The sequence below is a fragment of the Argopecten irradians genome, chromosome 9 (assembly GCF_041381155.1).
Source record: "Argopecten irradians isolate NY chromosome 9, Ai_NY, whole genome shotgun sequence".
Taxonomy (NCBI): domain Eukaryota; kingdom Metazoa; phylum Mollusca; class Bivalvia; order Pectinida; family Pectinidae; genus Argopecten; species Argopecten irradians.
Window position 1 is genome coordinate 10588424 of NC_091142.1, and position 21007 is coordinate 10609430.

General features: G+C 35.9%; 1 protein-coding gene across 1 annotated transcript in view; it reads right to left on the reverse strand.

Moving 5' to 3' along the window:
- The window catches only part of LOC138330520 (ATP-binding cassette sub-family C member 9-like), a 47727-nt gene that overhangs the window by 20066 nt on the left and 6654 nt on the right, over window positions 1–21007 (reverse strand). Inside the window, exons 10-27 of the mRNA XM_069278088.1 lie at window positions 20755–21006; window positions 20031–20244; window positions 19343–19543; window positions 18160–18265; window positions 17453–17548; window positions 16202–16286; window positions 15021–15101; window positions 14217–14354; window positions 13687–13814; window positions 10084–10201; window positions 9541–9694; window positions 8017–8264; window positions 7319–7479; window positions 6472–6541; window positions 5617–5774; window positions 4805–4897; window positions 3510–3612; window positions 2783–2896 (exon numbers count right to left, since the gene is read on the reverse strand). Of these exons, the coding sequence (XP_069134189.1) occupies window positions 2783–2896; window positions 3510–3612; window positions 4805–4897; window positions 5617–5774; window positions 6472–6541; window positions 7319–7479; window positions 8017–8264; window positions 9541–9694; window positions 10084–10201; window positions 13687–13814; window positions 14217–14354; window positions 15021–15101; window positions 16202–16286; window positions 17453–17548; window positions 18160–18265; window positions 19343–19543; window positions 20031–20244; window positions 20755–21006 (2520 nt within the window). The remainder of the gene's footprint in view (window positions 1–2782; window positions 2897–3509; window positions 3613–4804; window positions 4898–5616; window positions 5775–6471; window positions 6542–7318; window positions 7480–8016; window positions 8265–9540; window positions 9695–10083; window positions 10202–13686; window positions 13815–14216; window positions 14355–15020; window positions 15102–16201; window positions 16287–17452; window positions 17549–18159; window positions 18266–19342; window positions 19544–20030; window positions 20245–20754; window position 21007) is intronic.

The window sequence follows — 21007 nt, forward strand, 5'->3', positions numbered from 1 at the left end:
AATACTGAGGTGTACTTACAAGTAAGACATATGTAATACTGAAGGTGTACTTACAAGTAAGGCATATGTAATACTGAGGTGTACTTACAAGTAAGGACATATGTAATACTGAAGGTGTACTTACAAGTAAGACATATGTAATACTGAAGGTGTACTTACAAGTAAGACATATGTAATACTAAGGGTGACTTACAAGTAAGACATATGTAATACTGAGGGTGTACTTACAAGTAAGACATATGTAATACTGAAGGTGTACTTACAAGTAAGACATATGTAATACTGAAGGTGGTACTTACAAGTAAGGCATATGTAATACTGAGGGTGTACTTACAAGTAAGACATATGTAATACTGAGGGTGTACTTACAAGTAAGACATATGTAATACTGAGGGTGTACTTACAAGTAAGACATATGTAATACTGAGGGTGTACTTACAAGTAAGGCATATGTAATACTGAGGGTGTACTTACAAGTAAGACATATGTAATACTGAGGGTGTACTTACAAGTAAGGCATATGTAATACTGAAGGTGTACTTACAAGTAAGGCATATGTAATACTGAAGGTGTACTTACAAGTAAGGCATATGTAATACTGAAGGTGTACTTACAAGTAAGACATATGTAATACTGAGGGTGTACTTACAAGTAAGGCATATGTAATACTGAGGGTGTACTTACAAGTAAGGTATATGTAATACTGAAGGTGTACTTACAAGTAAGACATATGTAATACTGAGGGTGTACTTACAAGTAAGACATATGTAATACTGAGGGTGTACTTACAAGTAAGGCATATGTAATACTGAGGGTGTACTTACAAGTAAGACATATGTAATACTGAGGGTGCACTTACAAGTAGGCATTTACTTACAAGTAGCATATGTAAAGCATATGAATACTGAGGTGTACTTACAAGTAAGACATATGTAATACTGAGGGTGTACTTACAAGTAAGACATATGTAATACTGAAGGTGTACTTACAAGTAAGACATATGTAATACTGAGGGTGTACTTACAAGTAAGGCATATGTAATACTGAAGGTGTACTTACAAGTAAGACATATGTAATACTGAGGGTGTACTTACAAGTAAGGCATATGTAATACTGAGGGTGTACTTACAAGTAAGGCATATGTAATACTGAGGGTGTACTTACAAGTAAGACATATGTAATACTGAGGGTGTACTTACAAGTAAGACATATGTAATACTGAGGTGTACTTACAAGTAAGGCATATGTAATACTGAGGGTGTACTTACAAGTAAGACATATGTAATACTGAAGGTGTACTTACAAGTAAGGCATATGTAATACTGAAGGGTGTACTTACAAGTAAGGCATATGTAATACTGAAGGTGTACTTACAAGTAAGGCATATGTAATACTGAGGGTGTACTTACAAGTAAGGCATATGTAATACTGAAGGTGTACTTACAAGTAAGGCATATGTAATACTGAGGGTGTACTTACAAGTAAGGCATATGTAATACTGAAGGTGTACTTACAAGTAAGGCATATGTAATACTGAAGGTGTACTTACAAGTAAGGCATATGTAATACTGAGGGTGTACTTACAAGTAAGGCATATGTAATACTGAGGGTGTACTTACAAGTAAGGCATATGTAATACTGAGGGTGTACTTACAAGTAAGGCATATGTAATACTGAGGGTGTACTTACAAGTAAGGCATATGTAATACTGAGGGTGTACTTACAAGTAAGGCATATGTAATACTGAGGGTGTACTTACAAGTAAGGCATATGTAATACTGAAGGTGTACTTACAAGTAAGACATATGTAATACTGAAGGTGTACTTACAAGTAAGACATATGTAATACTGAGGGTGTACTTACAAGTAAGGCATATGTAATACTGAAGGTGTACTTACAAGTAAGGCATATGTAATAAGGGTTACTTACAAGTAAGGCATATGTATACTGACAAAGTAAGCATATGTAATACTGAAGGTGTACTTACAAGTAAGACATATGTAATACTGAGGTGTACTTACAAGTAAGACATATGTAATACTGAGGGTGTACTTACAAGTAAGACATATGTAATACTGAAGGTGTACTTACAAGTAAGACATATGTAATACTGAGGTGTATACAAGTGACATATGTAATACTGAAGGTGTACTTACAAGTAAGACATATGTAATACTGAAGGTGTACTTACAAGTAAGACATATGTAATACTGAGGGTGTACTTACAAGTAAGACATATGTAATACTGAGGTGTACTTACAAGTAAGTCATATGTAATACTGAAGGTGTACTTACACATATGTAATACTGAAGGTGATTAAGTCATATGTAATACTGAAGGTGTACTTACAAGTAAGCATATGTAATACTGAATACTTAGTAAGGTGTACTTACAAGTAAGGCATATGTAATACTGAGGGTATACTTACAAGTAAGTCATATGTAATACTGAAGGTGTACTTACAAGTAAGACATATGTAATACTGAAGGTGTACTTACAAGTAAGACATATGTAATACTGAGGGTGTACTTACAAGTAAGGCATATGTAATACTGAGGGTGTACTTACAAGTAAGGCATATGTAATACTGAAGGTGTACTTACAAGTAAGGCATATGTAATACTGAAGGTGTACTTACAAGTAAGGCATATGTAATACTGAAGGTGTACTTACAAGTAAGGCATATGTAATACTGAAGGTGTACTTACAAGTAAGGCATATGTAATACTGAAGGTGTACTTACAAGTAAGGCATATGTAATACTGAAGGTGTGTACTTACAAGTAAGGCATATGTAATACTAAGACCAACAGAAGCAGGGGTAGCCTGTCCGGCCAGACAAGCTGTGAGACTAGACACGGCGGCCAGGAACACCACCACAGCCCCCATATAATCCTGAAATACAAACAATACATACTGACAAAATATTTACAGTACAATGTACTTGGTGTGATTGTTTTAGCATTGAGATGTTCTGTAAACCAATTTATTTCCGTGTGCTATCAATTTCAGTGTATTTCACTGTCGACAACAATTTCAGACAACTAATTGATGCAATTACTAAGGCAATACAGCCTTTTTTACTGAAAACCACAAAATAAAATCGGCGTGAAAATGTCATAGAAATTTGAAATTAAGTTGCCTCCAAAATAAATCAGTTGATAGTTTTGTACAATGTAATAGTATTATGATGTAACAAGTTACTATTGAAGAACTAAGGACACATGATAATAACACTAAAATATTTTCAGCAAAGTATCAATTCTTTTTACATACTTTTCACTTATCAAATGCCCAGCCATATGTTGACTGAATGAATTAACGGCAACGAAGTGATGTATTGATATTTACAGCTTGTATCCGATGACTCCGGGGTTTATGATTAGGAAGAAGAGTTTAGACACCTACCAGTCCAATACCGAGCTACCAGTTGACAGGATGTATTTACAGTTTGTATATTATGACTCTAGGGTTTATGGTTAGAAAGAAGTAGATTTTGAACACATACCAGTCTAATCCCCAGCCATCGGTTGACAGAATGTATAAACAGCAGAGGTGTAATGTTGTTATTTATAGCTTGTATGGCGTGACACTGGAACTGTCCCTCGGCTCTGAAAACAAAATATTTATATAAATACGGTATTTGACCCAATTCCCCGTTTTCGATGGGATTTCAATTTCACTTTAATATATTGATTTAAATGCAGAGTGAAACTATGAAAACTCTGTAAGTTTCTCTACCTGATTTCTTTTGTAAATTGATTGATGGTTAACTCAGTGCATTATTTTTGTAAAATGTTAGCTGAAATTCTGTCATTTTTTTTTTTCATTTTTTTTTAACAGCCCTGGGTGCGTATTGGATTATATACGATAACAAACACCCATACAGTAGTTACTCTTATTGATGGAGTCCTGATTGATGATGGTCAGTCAACTGTCTAGATATGACAATTACGGGTGCAAAGAAACCTTGATATAGGAGAATAATAATATTACCGATACTTTACTATAGAGCCATTTATTTTCGCGATTTTAGTTAAAGTTGCTCCAACGCCGACAGAGCATAAATGACATTCATCATTTGAACAAAAAATGGTGTTTGATCATGTATATATATATGTCTAATTAACACAGAAAATATTATAAAATAATTTATTTTGCCTATGGTCCATGCGCAATCAGTACTTCATTCAATATAGGATATAGTGTCACGGATTTTTTTCGGGATGCAATTAATTATTTTTTATATTTCTAACTTAAAGTAAAATTAGAAGCTCAAACTTTTTAATGGTGGTAATGGTGTAAAGTAAGTAACTTTTGTAACAAAAATGCTACATCGTCTGCTCTTGTTTTTGATAATGAAAAAATACCAATTGTCAGCGGTGGAGCATCTTTTAAAAATCATGAAATGTTAACTGGTGTAAATAAGCAGTTATAAAACATTAGCTGTGATGACGTAGCTCTGGATTACGAATGGGAGATTTCTGACAGATGGTCGCCGGGAATAGATTTATTATTCATTTTATATGGAATGGAACAACCAACACATTCCCAATTACATGGTGTTACATGTATACAAACTCTTACAATATTAAAAGGTCAAAATACGAAGCAAATTTAATAAAGAAATCAACAGAATTTGTTGAAGATAAAATCAGGATCATGAACATTTTAATATTAATTTGATAAAATCCCAATATCCAAAAGTGGATATCACTGAAATCAGTCCACATACAGCAGTTCATTGTGTGTAATGGTAAAACAATTATGTACCTATAATCAGTTGATATTACTTTTACTTACTTGTATGCTCTTATCGTCTGAAGGCCATTTAGTGTCTCGGAGAAATGTGAAAATATGGGTGATTTTGTTACACTATCTAATCTCTGGAGTTCCCTGAAAAACGAAAAATACTTTTCACTGAAAATCATTTAAAAAAAATAAATAAATAAATAAATAAATGGAGATATTTTCCTTTTTCAGAATCTACCCATCAAATGCATGATTTTTGAAGATGTAGAAAGACGGATGGAAAGACAAATACGACATTCATCTTCTTTTTTTGTTTTGTTTTTCCTCATATTACAGGGTCATTCAAAGACTATCTCTGTTTAGAAGCGGAGGAAACCTAAGGTTAGATCAGAGTACATCAAAACAAAACCACCAACCTATGGCCAGTACTTGGTAGCTGCCCATTTTTGGTATCCAAACTTCTAATCTAGACTAGGACTAGAATAATTTGTAGGAAAACCTTCACAACTCGATATGCAGACCTTGGAGCACAACCCCCACCCCCACACCCTTACCCCCCCAACACCCCCATCCCCAACCAACCAATTACTTGATATCCATTGGACTAGAAGACTATATATTATGTAAAACTATAGACCACATCTATATGTATTTTATAATGATTACAAAAACTAGATGCATAACTTGTACAAATCAATTTTGATAGCCCTGATATACCGTAAGCACATGAAGGGTTTTAGAGTGGAAGGAAACTTGAGTGACCGGAGAAAACCCACATGATCGGGCAGGTGACACCTGACCTGGAGCAGGTAAAAGCCGAGTGACTGAACCACTACACATGTGATCCCCGATTAATTACATACCTTGTGGTCGCCCTGAAGAATGTCTGTATACAATAGTAGAGTATGATGAGTGGAATGACAGCCAGAAGGAAGTACGGGGTTCCGATACTGTTTACGATGAGTGCTGAGATGGTCAGGAAAAAACATTTCATCAAGTTCTCCAGAGTATTTGGTAGGTGCTGTGAAAACAAAAATGTTTTTTCAGGTTCTCAATATGACATACTGTAAAAGTACATGCTTTAGTGGTAACCTTATTTTAGCTTTTGTATATGCAATAAATTATGCGCTAATTAAAAATAATATTGCACTAATTAAGAATAGTGAGTTCTATTGATTTTTAATATACTAGATACATGTATTATCATTTAGTAATTGTGTGAACGTATTATTGCATTAACCTTTTCAAGATCGTCCATGTGCATTTTTTTTTACCACAAAATATGTAAATTATATGGTCATAATACATGTACAGAAAATTAATTAATCAACCTATGTTAATTTAGAGTCAGTAGACCCATTTTTCTCAACAATTACTGAGTCAAAAGAAACACCAATTTAAAGCTGAATACATTTCATGATGTCTAGTCCTTGGTTTAAGGACAGAAGATTTAGAAAAAATGTATTAAATTTTCATTAAAAAAATACGACAGCTCATGAAATGACCGCTTCAGAAAGTAAGACGGTAAGCCTGGCATCTGCAAGTTACATCAAAGGTTGCATGGCGGATATTAAAGGAAAATCAGTTGTCTCCCAACTTCATGGTCAGTGCACAAACACAAAAGCGCTCGCAACATACTTGTCCAAAAAAAAACCCTGAGTGACAAATCCTTCTCACTTATAAATCAATTATCCTTGTTAATAGACAGAAATACTGACCTGGTCAATTTGTGACATATCTGAAGAAAACCGATTCAAAATTCTTCCTGTCGGATTAGTATCAAAAAACCTAAAACAGACAAAAGAAAAATCAGGATTACACTAGTTGTAAGAAAATGACAGTCGATAACTTAAATAAGTAGGATACACCAAGTTCATAATGGTTTTAATAATATCCAGCAAATGTATATTTATTAAAACAAAAATAATTTCTGAACTTTTTCCAATACTGAATAGTTACCATTATATTTTCATAATTAAAATCAGACTTGTAATTCAGCTCCACTACAACGCTCTACGATACACTTCAATACAAGATCCAACAACAACTCCTTGTTCGGGGTTAATTCAGTTTGACCCCTGACCCAGAATTGGAACATCACTGCACGTTTTATAAGCAGTTTATACTTCCAAGAATCAACCACACAGAATATTTCATCGGTGACATGCTGATTGGCTAACCATTGTGGTCATGTTGCGGTGACCCTAAATGGAGAGTTGTATCTGAGTGTATTGTTGAGTGTCGTACTGGAGCGGAAATACAAGTCAAATTTCAACTAGAACTGTTGCCAGAGTGGACGAATAATACCCCCTGCTGCACAAATTTAGTAATAACTCCTTTAATAGGGGACATTGCAGAGCCCTTTATAATTTACTCAACTTCCCTTTATGTCAGGGTTCTGTGTACCAAATTTGATAAAAATCTGTCTTTTAGTTTAGGAGGAGTTCGCCTGACAAAGTTGTGTCTACAAACAGACGGCCGGCCGGACGAACAACCCAATTCCAGTATACCCCCTTAACTTTGTTGTGGGTTATAATTATATTGTGCGAGCCATGTGGTACTAACCTGATGGGTATGTGGAGAATGGTATCTAACATGGAAAAATGGAGTATTTTGGACGCCTTGATCGCAGCGATGTACAGTAGACCACTGGCTAACATGGCTCCCCCTATACCAGTCAGGTTTAGTATGGAGTAAAGCCGCATGTATGAACCGTTATCAAATGTCTGAAAGAAAAATAAGAATACAGTTGCATGTATGAACCTTTATCAAATGTCTGAAAAAACAAAATGAAATAAAAAATTACACATAATTATTTATCTCGTTTTTCCCCCTTTGCATAATATTAAAGACCATTTGATAAAATAAAAACAAACTAGAATTAATTACTTGTTTGATAGGTCTAGAGTATACAGTACTGTTAGTATTTTGTTACCAGAAAACCTGGGCCCAGTTTCACGAATATTCCTTAACTAAAAATTCTCCATAACTTCTGTAATGCTTTCCTATAGGGGACCGCGGTATCCCTACAGATAACCCCAAGCCTCCACCTATGGGTTGCGAGTTTGAATCTCATGTGGAGCAGTTACCAGGCACTGACTGCTGGTTGGTGGTTTTTCTCTGGATACTCTGACTTTCCACAACCAACAAATCTAAATAACCATGGTAGTTAATAGGACATTAAAATTAAAAAAAACTTAACCAGCTTTCCTATAGAGAACTTAAAAATGTTTGTAAAACTGTGTAGTCGAGCCAAGATTTACCTCAGTAAAGTTACTGGACTGCTGCTTCCTTGTCTGGAAATCCGTCACAGCTTCCGTCCATTTTGCCAGAATCATGTTACTGCCCACGAAGCAGGAATGATATGTAATGTATATCAATAAGACAAGGACTGCCAGTAGAGGGAAACAAGCCTGGGCATATCTCAGGTACACACCCATAGCTACGGCCCCAATCTCTCTGTGCTCCTTCTTGATCAGCTTTCCTGATGAGTCTCCATCTGCTTTGTTCCCTGTTATGGTTTCAATATTAGATTTTGTTTATAAAATTCCTATATTTGTTGGATGGAGTTCTAGGCATGTTTATCTTAAGTGATCATTTTGATTCGAAAAAAAAATAGTAAGCAAATAATCGTTAAAATAACCAAATTAAATATAGATTTACATACATATCTTATTAGATATCATTATGGTTACCTGTTTTGGTATCATAGTTACCTGTTATCATGTCAAAGTTATCTGTTTCTGTGTCATACATACCTGTTTTCGTGTCATAGTTACCTGTTTCCATGTCATAGTTACTTGTTTCTGTGTCATAGTTACCTGTTTCCGTGTCATAGTTATCTGTTTCCATGTCATAGTTACCTGTTTCCATGTCATAGTTATCTGTTTCCGTGTCATAGTTACCTGTTTCCATGTCATAGTTACCTGTTTCCATGTCATAGTTACCTGTTTCCATGTCATAGTTATCTGTTTCTGTGTCATAGTTACCTGTTTCCATGTCATAGTTACCTGTTTCCGTGTCATAGTTATCTGTTTCTGTGTCATAGTTACCTGTTTCCATGTCATAGTTACCTGTTTCCATGTCATAGTTATCTGTTTCCATGTCATAGTTACCTGTTTCCATGTCATAGTTACCTGTTTCCATGTCATAGTTATCTGTTTCCGTGTCATAGTTACCTGTTTCCATGTCATAGTTACCTGTTTCCGTGTCATAGTTATCTGTTTCCGTGTCATAGTTATCTGTTTCTGTGTCATAGTTACCTGTTTCCATGTCATAGTTACCTGTTTCCATGTCATAGTTATCTGTTTCCGTGTCATAGTTACCTGTTTCTATGTCATAGTTACCTGTTTCCGTGTCATAGTTACCTGTTTCCTTGTCATAGTTATCTGTTTCTGTGTCATAGTTACCTGTTTCCATGTCATAGTTACCTGTTTCTGTGTCATAGTTACCTGTTTCCATGTCATAGTTACCTGTTTCCGTATCATAGTTACCTGTTTCCATGTCATAGTTACCTGTTTCCATGTCATAGTTACCTGTTTCCGTATCATAGTTACCTGTTTCCATGTCATAGTTACCTGTTTCCATGTCATAGTTATCTGTTTCCGTGTCATAGTTACCTGTTTCCATGTCATAGTTATCTGTTTCTGTGTCATAGTTACCTGTTTCCATGTCATAGTTACCTGTTTCCATGTCATAGTTATCTGTTTCCATGTCATAGTTACCTGTTTCCATGTCTTAGTTATCTGTTTCCGTGTCATAGTTACCTGTTTCCATGTCATAGTTACCTGTTTCCGTGTCCTGAATGGATGTATTCCTGCTATGAGTAGCCTTGCCCTTATCATGATGGTCTTCTGCCTCGTTACCTTCTTGACTCGTCGTTTCTTCCTCCATGTTAGAGAGTTGTGTGGACAGCCGCCGATGTGATAGAGATGTCAGCATCTGAAATGTAAACAAACTAAAATTCACAAGCAATATCCAATTGACCTTTATTCTAACTTTTTTTTGGTATTTACATGGTATATTCTAAATAAGCAATGTAAAATGAAGTTAAAGCATAAAGTTATCATAGTATAAATTTTAAAGTTACCTTTGAGAAGCTATATTAATATCAAATGAAACCAAGTATGATTTTCATTGATTATATCATTTCAATATTTCACTACACAAAAATCAAAGTTCACCTATATTATTTCAAGTCCAGAAAACCTTAAATTCAATGGAAATGCCTAAAGCACCATTATTCAGTATAAGTATTTTTGCTTGGAAATTGTTAATTCTCTAGCCATGGAAACTGTTTGACCGGGTCTTTACAGCTTGCATATCTCTACCTGTCCTGAAGGTCGGCGATGACCCTCTGGTCGTAGGAGGTTATCTGACACTAAAGCAATGTCAGTGTCTGTGTGTTCTGTTGTCTCCTTACTGTCTGCCCCCAAGGTCTCCTTCTGACTGTCAACAACAAACAACTGGCATGAAACAACAAAAATCACGCATGAAACAACAAAAGACAGGCATAAAAATAACAAACGACAGGTATGAAACAACTAACGGCAGATATGAAACAACAAACTTCATGCATGAAACACCAAACGTCAGGTATGAAACAACAAACATCAGGCATGAAACGACCAACGTCAGGTATGAAAAAAATGACAGGCATGAAACAACAAACCTCAGGCATGAAACATGAAACCTCAGGCATGAAACAACAAACGTCAGACATGGAACAACAAATGTCAGACATGAAACAACAAACTGGACATGAAATAAAAAAAAATTTGGGATGAAACAACAAACATCAGGCAAGAAACAATGACAAAAATCAATAAATATTGGGAAAGAAACAAGAAAAAGTAAGTTATGAAACAACAACATAGATTGGACATGAAACAACAACAAACAAAAAACAACAAATCCCAGAGGGATCTTGGCGCCCACCAAAGAATGATCTATGTCTGACAACAGAAAGAGGGATCTTTTCCCTGCTTTTCAAACTTTTACTACATACTATATATGAACCTTGAGAAAGATCTTTTCAGTACTTTCTGAGATATGTAGCAGTAACAAACTTCAATTATCAAAATTCAAGATGGCTACCTGTCGATCATCTTGCTGACCGATCTGTCCCAAAATGCAATATGCATAACTAGGGTCGTAGGGGAACCTACATATAAAATTTGAGAAAGATTCCTTCAGTACTTTCTGGGAAATAGTGTTAACAAACTTTAACTATCAAAATCCAAGATGGCCGCCAGTCGGCTATCTTGTTGACCGATCACTCCCAAAATGCAATATGCACAACAAGGGTTCAAGGGGAACATGCATATGAAATTTGAGAGAGATCCCTTCAGTACTTTCTGAGAAATAGCGGTAACAAACTTTAACTATCAAAATCCAAGATGGCCTCAGTCGGTCGGCCATCTTGTTGACTGATTGGTCCCAAAATGCAATATGCACAACTAGGGCCCTAGGGGAACCTATATATGAAATTTGAGAAAGATCCCTTCAGTACTTTCTGGGAAATAGCGGTAACAAACTTTAACTATCAAAATCCAAGATGGCCGCCGGTCGGCCATCATTGTTGACCGATTGGTCCCAAAATGCAATATGCACAACTAGGGCCCTAGGAGAACCAACATATGATATTTGAGAAAGATCCCTTAAGTACTTTCTGAGAAATAGCGGTAACAAACTTTAACTATCAAAATCCAAGATGGCCGCCAGTCGGCCATCTTGTTGACCGATCTGTCCCAAAATGCAATATGCACAACTAGGGCCCTAGGAGAACCAACATATGAAATTTGAGAAAGATCCCTTCAAAACTTTCTGAGAAATAGCGGTAACAAACTTTAACTATCAAAATCCAAGATGGCCGCCAGTCGGCCATCATTGTTGACCGATTGGTCCCAAAATGCAATATGCACAACTAGGGCCCTAGGAGAACCAACATATGAAATTTGAGAAAGATCCCTTCAAAACTTTCTGAGAAATAGCGGTAACAAACTTTAACTATCAAAATCCAAGATGGCCGCCAGTCGGCCATCTTGTTGACCGATTGGTCCCAAAATGCAATATGCACAACTAGGGCCCTAGGAGAACCAACATATGAAATTTGAGAAAGATCCCTTCAAAAACTTTCTGAGAAATAGCGGTAACAAACTTTAACTATCAAAATCCAAGATGGCCGCCAGTCGGCCATCTTGTTGACCGATTGGTCCCAAAATGCAATATGCACAACTAGGGCCCTAGGGGAACCTACATATGAAATTTGAGACAGATCCCTTAAGTACTTTCTGAGAAATAGCGGTAACAAACTTTAACTATCAAAATCCAAGATGGCCGCCAGTCGGCCATCTTGTTGACCGATTGGTCCCAAAATGCAATATGCACAACTAGGGCCCTAGGGGAACCTACATGTGAAATTTGAGAAAGATCCCTTCAAAACTTTCTGAGAAATAGCGGTAACAAACTTTAACTATCAAAATCCAAGATGGCCGCCAGTCGGCCATCTTGTTGACCGATTGGTCCCAAAATGCAATATGCACAACTAGGGCCCTAGGGGAACCTACATGTGAAATTTGAGAAAGCTCCCTTCTGTACTTTCTGAGAAATAGCGGTAACAAGAATTGTTAACGGACGGACGGACGGACGGAAGGACGGACGGACGGACGGAAGGACGGACGGACGACGGACCACGGACGAAAGGCGATTTGAATAGCCCACCATCTGATGATGGTGGGCTAAAAAAAAAACAACAAATATTGGAGATGAAATAAACATCGGACATAAAACAACAAACATCAGGCATGAAACAACAAGAAAAATTGAGATATTTCAAGTAACACATAGACCATGAACAAACCTTAGCATTCAAACAATATCAATTTTTTTTCCACACACAAAAATATTTGAAACTTCTGTCCATAATAGAAAGTCTCCAATACACCTACTCAGTCTGTTGCCTCAGTAAGTTAGATTTTTGTAAACAGATTGATGGAGCCTAGTTAGTGACCAGGTTAATGGTCACTACTGCTTAAAGCTGACAATGCAAGTTAAAAACATGCATTTGAAATCAAAAAAAAAATATATTAGCGAAATATTTTTTTCAAAAATTGTTTCTGAGACATCCCCTAGTTATGACAGTGTGGTATCTAAGGAAGTGGCAGCCATTTTTCTTTTGCTCTTCTTAGTAACCTTCACTGGCCAACCCCCTATATAAAGCACGGGACACTTGACACACGTGTGTCATTCTAAACATGTCTTGTCTCAGATACACATGCCCCGATATTGCAAATAACAATGTCAAATTGAAAATAAACACTGTACTCACCTGACAATATTTCATTGATGTAATAGATGAATGTGTTGTCAGCTATATCCCAACATATGTCCAATACGAACTAATAAAACACTTCAATATACACCAAGTTTTACACGTACATGTACATCGACACGTGTGTGTCCTTGATAGTTGTCGCTCGCTCGGGTCAGGTACGTAGTCACGTGTACATGGTCAGTTGAGTGCATCGAGTACAATGATATACGTGGAGATATGTGGACGGATTATTGTTTGGATTTCTATTCACTTGCGTTGGAATTTTATTTTGAGAAACATCTAAATGACAGCTTAGAGGAGTTGACATGTTTTCTTGCTAACAAAAGTCCCATATAGTTTTACAGGTGAGGGATTTGTTTACCTATTTGTAGGTGATATATACTGTGGACTGCTAGGCGTATGGGTACACGAATGAGCGCACGTGTGTTGATTCATGCGCTTTATATAGGGGTCGGTGAGTCGTCGGAATGTAAAACAAAAATGGCTGTCCTCAACTGGGGAATGTCTCATAAACGATTCTTGGACAACAAGTATACTTGTTTTAAAAAAAAAATCATTTTAATAATTTTAACTTGCATTGTCAGCTTTAATTGTTTACCTAGGTTCCTGAGTTGATTTGAAGTCCCTTAGTGCCCGCCTCCAGGACTCGTACAGGTCTGGGTCTACCTTTTTAACATCTGCAAGCTTCCCTTGGTACTGAATGCTTCCTTCCTTCATAACTATTACCTAAAATATTATATAATCAATTAGTTAAACAAACAATATGTAATTCATCTATTCTATTTCATCTAGTATTTAAATCTACTCTTTCTATTACATTCAATTTGTTGTTGATGTTGATAAAAAACATCCTGTAAGTGCCACATTTTTGCTTCTTAATCTTTTTAAAACAAGCAAGAGAACTCTATGTTGGGTTTTACCTTAGTCACCCACGATTGTACATTTGAACTATTCCGATCCTGGAACAGTTCATAATGAAATTTCAGGGATGAATGGATATACGTTGCTGTGAAAAACAAACAGAAAGTTGATGATTTCGCTTTTAATATAAGTTTCATTGAATATAGGCCAATGTCATTGCAGTGAATTTTATAAATAAAATCTGTTCCAATTAATACCGTGACTTACATGATTAGCCTGGTTAAGATACTGAAGATGATGTGTGACTAGAATGACTGTTCTTTTCCTCCTTAAAAGTCGCTTTAGGATAGCATCCTCAAACACGTGTTTTCCTACATGGGCATCCAAGGCTGATAGTGGATCGTCCTGGAAACAAGATCAATATATTTTATATGAAAACACAAAATCAAAATATTTCCTACAAGTCTTCCATATATCCAAGAGGTAGAGCCAATGTCGTCGTTGCTAAATTGGTGGATCAATGGGTCGTCCGCCGTCCTCCTGGATACTCAAAGGTATGCAGGGGATTGAAAAGGTAGGATAAACTATATTCAGGAAGAGACAATCTCAACAGGCAGGAGGTGGGTGTTTTTGATGTTTATTAAGGTAGTGGTCAACCGGTTTTGCCCGAGTTGAGATTGTCTCTTCTTGAATATAGTTTCTACAAGTCTTGTTACAGCATGTCAACTTTTTGCGGTAACCTTATTCTAACATTTTTCAAGTGTTTTTCTCTAAAGTACGATAATATGCTCTAATTGCATTTCCTGAGTGTCCTTAATACAGAAAACTGCCAAATTTATATCCTGATCTTCATCCAAATCATTTTTGGACTAAAATTAAATTTCATAAAAATAAGTAAACAAGTATGTTTATAGTAGTAAAACGAATATTTTCATTTTATCAATTTTACATCAAATTCAGAGAAATACACTCATTAAAAACATGATGAGATCTTAATTATTTTTGATATCAAAGCTTATTTAATGCTCACATATTGTACCTGAATAAAGAGTTTTTATGATACAGACTTACCAGTATTATTGTGTCAGCTTTAGAGTAAAGAGCTCTAGCGATACTGACTCTTTGCTTTTGTCCTCCACTGAGATTGACCCCCTGTTCAACAAATGAGGTCAAAGGTCAAATATATCAATACATGGCAGCTTAGGTTTCTAAATCAAATATATCAAACACAAACGATTCCTCAGATGTTGTTACCGGACTAAAAATATCTGTTAAACATCAATACTCCTGCCTCTATATATCAAAGAGGGAAAGGACGGAATGCAACTGAATACAATGGGACGGAACAGGAGTACATGGCAGGACAGAGGGTATAGCTAAAATAACCCACTCCATGGCATAAGAACAATATTCTGATACATTTTTTGTATTATAAGCTCATTTTGCCCGGCAAATGTACGTAAATTTGTTTATTATTTAGGTTCAGAATTGCATACAGAAATTCAATTCTGTTTAGTTATTGCATTTGATATTGATTGTTTAGCTGTTTCTTTAAGATGCACGTGTCCATCTAACATAAACAAGAATCTAATATTGGAATATTTTTTGTTATTAAACAATTTAAATCAATTTACAACTTCGAAAATAATTACTTGTTGTTCGTTTTAAGTGTAAATAACTTACGTATTTATCAAGTAAACGAAACAATATCTATTTGCCTGTTCACATGTATTTGGGGGGTCAAACAGAGGTGCAAAATGCCATCTCTGCCTATTCGAATACTCCGGTTATTTGAATATTTTCTTCTGGAAAATGACTTTTTCAAATAAGTGGAATCCTCTGTATTATAATGAATGTTAGAATCCCACCACTGAAACATTAATTTCTTATCTATACATGTGTATATATGTATGCTGTAAACCAAATTTCATCCGTGTGCGATTAATTTTATTTATTTTAATAAGCAAAACTTTACTTCCATGAATTATAATTAACTCTGATACTAATAAAAGATATTTCAATTCAGTTTTTGAATCCACGAAAACTAACCAATGCAAACTTTATTTGATACTAAAATCACAAAATTTAGTTACTGTGAAAATTGTTTTACTGTATATGCATGATGGACCGACTTTCCCTTTTTTTCTACAAACACCAAAGTTCATCCATATAATGTACCTTAATCAAAGTTTAAATCACTAGAGCTTTTGAAAAATGTGCCCTTTGTATTTTTCTTGTCCTTTTCTCCCTACCTTTTCGCCTATTTCTGTGTTATCCCCGGCTGGTAGACTGGCTATGTCGGGCTGTAATGCACATGCCTGCAACACTTTATTATATCTGAAATAAAAAAAAATACCAAGGATAACTTAATGATTATTGTTTCAAAGTTCCAAATAAATTGCATGTATATATCTCTTATAGTCCATTGCATATAAGGGCTGTTCCAGCAAAACATATATGGCACCCAGGGAAGGCACTTTAAAAAATAGTATGTGCCATGGTGGGTTCAAAATAAAATCCCTTCTGTGCCAGGGTGTCATTCCAATAAAATTACTTCTGAGGGTGGGTCTATCTGAAGCACTTTTTGAAATAAAATGCAAAAATTGTGTTTTATAATGTTGCTCTCAGTCATCCTGACTACAAAAATAACTGTTGAGAAAAATGTTTATTTCTGACAATATTTAATGTGTTGTTCATCTTCAATAAAAAACAATTATTTTATTTTCTAAGTGTTTTGATACAATAATGACAGAATATTTATCTAAAACATATTGTATTCATGCAAACTTGACAATGATACAGAGAAACAATGGATTAGTTTTGGCAAAATAACAGATCTTTATTTAAATTCACTGGTATTAAGTTGAGGAAAAAGTGACAGTTCACAAGCTGAAGTGTGAATGTCCAGATGACTATTCTTGCAGTGCGTTTGAGAAATACTTTGGTATCTTTAGTAACTAGATTTTCCGCTGGTTCTACGAGGATTATACCTTATACAAATTTAGTAATAGATGTAGCACATCCAACAATTGCACCATATACTTCAGTGATGCTAGAAATCAAAGTATGTAAATCCAAAAAGATGACGCAGCAAAATAAAAAATTAAATGGCTTCTATGCCATGGTCTTGTTCACAAAAAATTAGATATGTGTGGGGGTCAACAAAATTGAAAATCCCTTCTATTGGTGGGTCTCCCAATTTCAAAGTGCCTTCCCCCCCTACCATATATCTCTTATAGTCCATTGCATATAACTAAGCAGGACAATGGCACTTTATTGTAAATATATAAACAGCCCTAACCAAAAGAGTAATTATTCATATTTCAATGTTTTGAAAATTACTCTTATCTTGATCAGACTACCTGTAATATTGGTAGTAAAGATAAATGTAATGCATGCTTAAATTTCATTGAATAAAAAAATATTTGTCATAATGTAAGACTGTACCATGCATTGTTCAATACACTATAGTTATTAATGTGATATGACACATGCATAATTACCTTCGCCACTGGAAAGGCTGACCAAACAAGATGTTGTTCTTCAGGGAGGCATTCAGTAACCATGGCGTCTGGGAAACATACGCTCTTCTTGTTCCTCTGTGAAATTTAAAATCTCCAATTAATATACATAAAATATCCTTATAGCCTATAACAACTAACAGATAATCATATTCAAATAAAGAACATTGTTTTATGAAAACACTTATTCTATGAATCATGAAGTTAACTACACTTTCTTTGGTTAAGTGGTCTTAAACTGACCTCAGTCTGTATTTTGATAAGAATATCATGACCTTGAACTGACCATCAACTGAATCATATTTGAACAAATGACCTTGACCTGACCAATACTTGTACAAATGACCTTGATTTGGTTTGGTTTGTTTATTTTTACGTCCTATTAACAGCCAGGGTCATGTAAGGACGTGCCAGGTTTGTTGGTGGAGGAAAGCCGGAGTACCCGGAGAAAAACCACCGACCAGCGGTCAGTACCTGGCAACTGCCCCACATGGGATTCGAACCCGCATCCCAGAGGTGGAGGGCTTGTGGTAATATGTCGGGACATCTTAACCACTCGGCAACCGCGGCCCCTAAGATGACCTTGAAATGACCTATGTTTGAACAAATGACCTTGATCTGACCTAGATTTGAACAAATGACCTTGACCCGACCTATGTTTGAACAGTGACCTTGACCTTAGAACCTACCTGTTCCACTCCACTGTGCCAGATAAAGTGATCATTTCTCCTAGAATAGCAGACAACAGGGAGGACTTTCCAGACCCAACAGGACCAACAACAATGGTCAATTTGCCTGAAATAAAGAAACATACATTTACCTTATTTGTAAACGTGGTAAGTATTCAAATACATTCATCAAAGTTTGTACACATGTATAATGTAAAATGTATGTTTTCATAAATACATGATTAGATGTTTTCAGAAATACACTTCATACAATTAAAATAATTTAACAGATTAGAATATATAACTGCCTATTTGTTGAGAATTTTAAGGAAAAAAAACCCCCCAAAAAAAAAAATCAATGTAGAAACAAATTTCAAAATAAAACAAAACTTTGCTTGTTTCATTTGCTGTTTTTTGTTTTATGTCCTATTAACAACTATGGTCATTTTTAGACTTGCAAAGTTTAACAGTGAATGAAAACTGAAGTATCCGAAGGAAAAAAACCCAAAACAAAACAAAACTGTAGGACTAGTGCCTGGCAACGGTCCCATGTGGGAATCGACCTCAAAACCCAGAGGTAGAGGACAAGTGGTAATATATCTAAACACCATAACGATTTTGCCACTGCTGTAGCAGCGCTGGGGATGTGCAACTGCTGATTAAATGTCATTAATTTGTTACAAACGCAATCCAAACACGCTTCATCAATTCATCTGACGTTCCTTGTGTTTATTCACAACTAAAACATAAGCCAGATCCGGAAACATCCAGATTCCGGATATTTAGTAACATATAAAAAATAATCAATTGCCGGTAACAATTATCCGGATTAATATATATATACCCATACCACTCCACTCCTGACCAGTATATAACCCATAATCATAACACTGTAGTCCAGAAATATAGTACATGGCAAATTAGAATTGATTCCCTATAAATAACAAATTTTGATTTCCTGATACAAATATGAATTTACAAGCAACCAAATACCGTATTTGACCCAAGGCTTTTGAAAAATTGAAAAGGTGCTAATAAGATGAAATTATTGCAAATCTATACAGTTTTGTGTAGTTTTGGTCTTTACTTATGCCTGGGTAATCGAAATAGAGGCCTCTAAAATGGGAGGGGTGCTTATAGAGACATGAGCGCTTATTGTGTCAAATACGGTACATGTATTGTCTTGTAGATTCCTCACACTCACCTGATGGTACTTTGATGTTGATGTTTTTCAGAAACAGTTCTTTACTTTCCATCTCCCAGGAGAAGTTACCACTGACAACCTCGACCGTTGCTCGTGGCTCTATCACCGTGGTGACATCGGCAACATCATCCTCGTCTTCTGTCGATACGCCACTCGTGTGACGTCGACGACCAGTCTCGGAAGGCTCTGACACAGTCAGGACTGTAAAAACAAGAAAACCGGCTCATATCTAGGCATTGTTACAATTTGAATATAAAATAACAATTCATGTGAAACAAGTTAAATTGATCTATGTTCTATGCTGAACTGGATGAAAGTGTAAGTGATTGAGCAGGTGAACCACTACCCTTTCACATTTAGTCTGGGAATCGAGCCCCTGCTAGAAGATGAAAGTGTCACTACTGCATCATCCAACCACATGACCATAGATTGAATCTACCGTATAACCAGCTAATTATATATAATTACACGAGTCAAAATAAGTGCTATTTCATTTGAAAACTTGAATATCAAATTTTAGGAGTTTTTCATTTTTGCAATGTGATTTACAAGGTACTATATGAATCAACCATTTTTCAATAATTTGCAAATCAAATTTTAGCGTTCATAGTCATGTTCCACAAAATATTACTGGATATAGGGTATGCGACAGTTGACTGTTATAGATAAGAAACTATAGTGAACATACCTGAGCCTGCTGAAGTTCTACCAATACTAGCACGCTTGTTGGGCTCGTGTGCATCTAGTAGCGAGGCCCGGCTGCCATGGCGACTGTGCATGGGTGTACGAGAGTAGGTACTCTCCAGAGAACTAAGAGAACTAGTGTCTTCGTCCTTCCTCAGGAGAGAGCTCGTCTTTCTGGTACCATTACTCATGTCCACCACCAGCCCCAGGCGTATACTCTACGTAATCAAGTTATTGTGACTAAGATTGACATACTTTAGAAACCAAATTTTTGAAAAATGATAGACTCTGTAAGTGACCCATATTACTTACAATTATTTTAAAATACAGTACTATCAGCATTAATTCAAACACCTAGCTAGAAATGTCTGATATCAATGCTGCTCTCAGCTATAAATGTTTTCCTCCAATTTCATGACCAGGTGATAAAAATCTCTTTGAATATAATATGTTATATGCATATCTATTGAACCTCTTTTTACTTTTATATAAAAAGTTATCAATTTTGATATTTAAGATTTATAGAAAAAATAACATATTTTGGTCAGAGAAAAAGGGGTCAAGTTGGCCGAGTGGTTAAGGTATTCTGACATATTACCACTAGCACTCCACCTCCGGATTAAAAGTTCTAATCCCACAATATAATATGTTTGTACAATTGATCTTATGTATGAGCTACTTAAAACAAACACAAGAGAGACTGTAATCTTTGTGCAAACTGGCCTTACATCTAGATCGTTTGTCTCCACCCCTATGCTGTGTGTATGAGTCTTAGCGCCTCGCCCTCCTGGTCCCTCCACCTCCTCAGCCAAGAAATACGGCAAAAGACGCTTCACGCTGACATTAGCAGTGACGAAAGTGTTGATGAAATGTGTGATGAGCCAGCAGGGAAGTTGTAGTAGATTGAACAGGGACAGTGTGGAGAGAGCCTTCCCCACAGTGAACGGCTCATCCTCTAGATAAGGGTGGATCAGGAAGGCC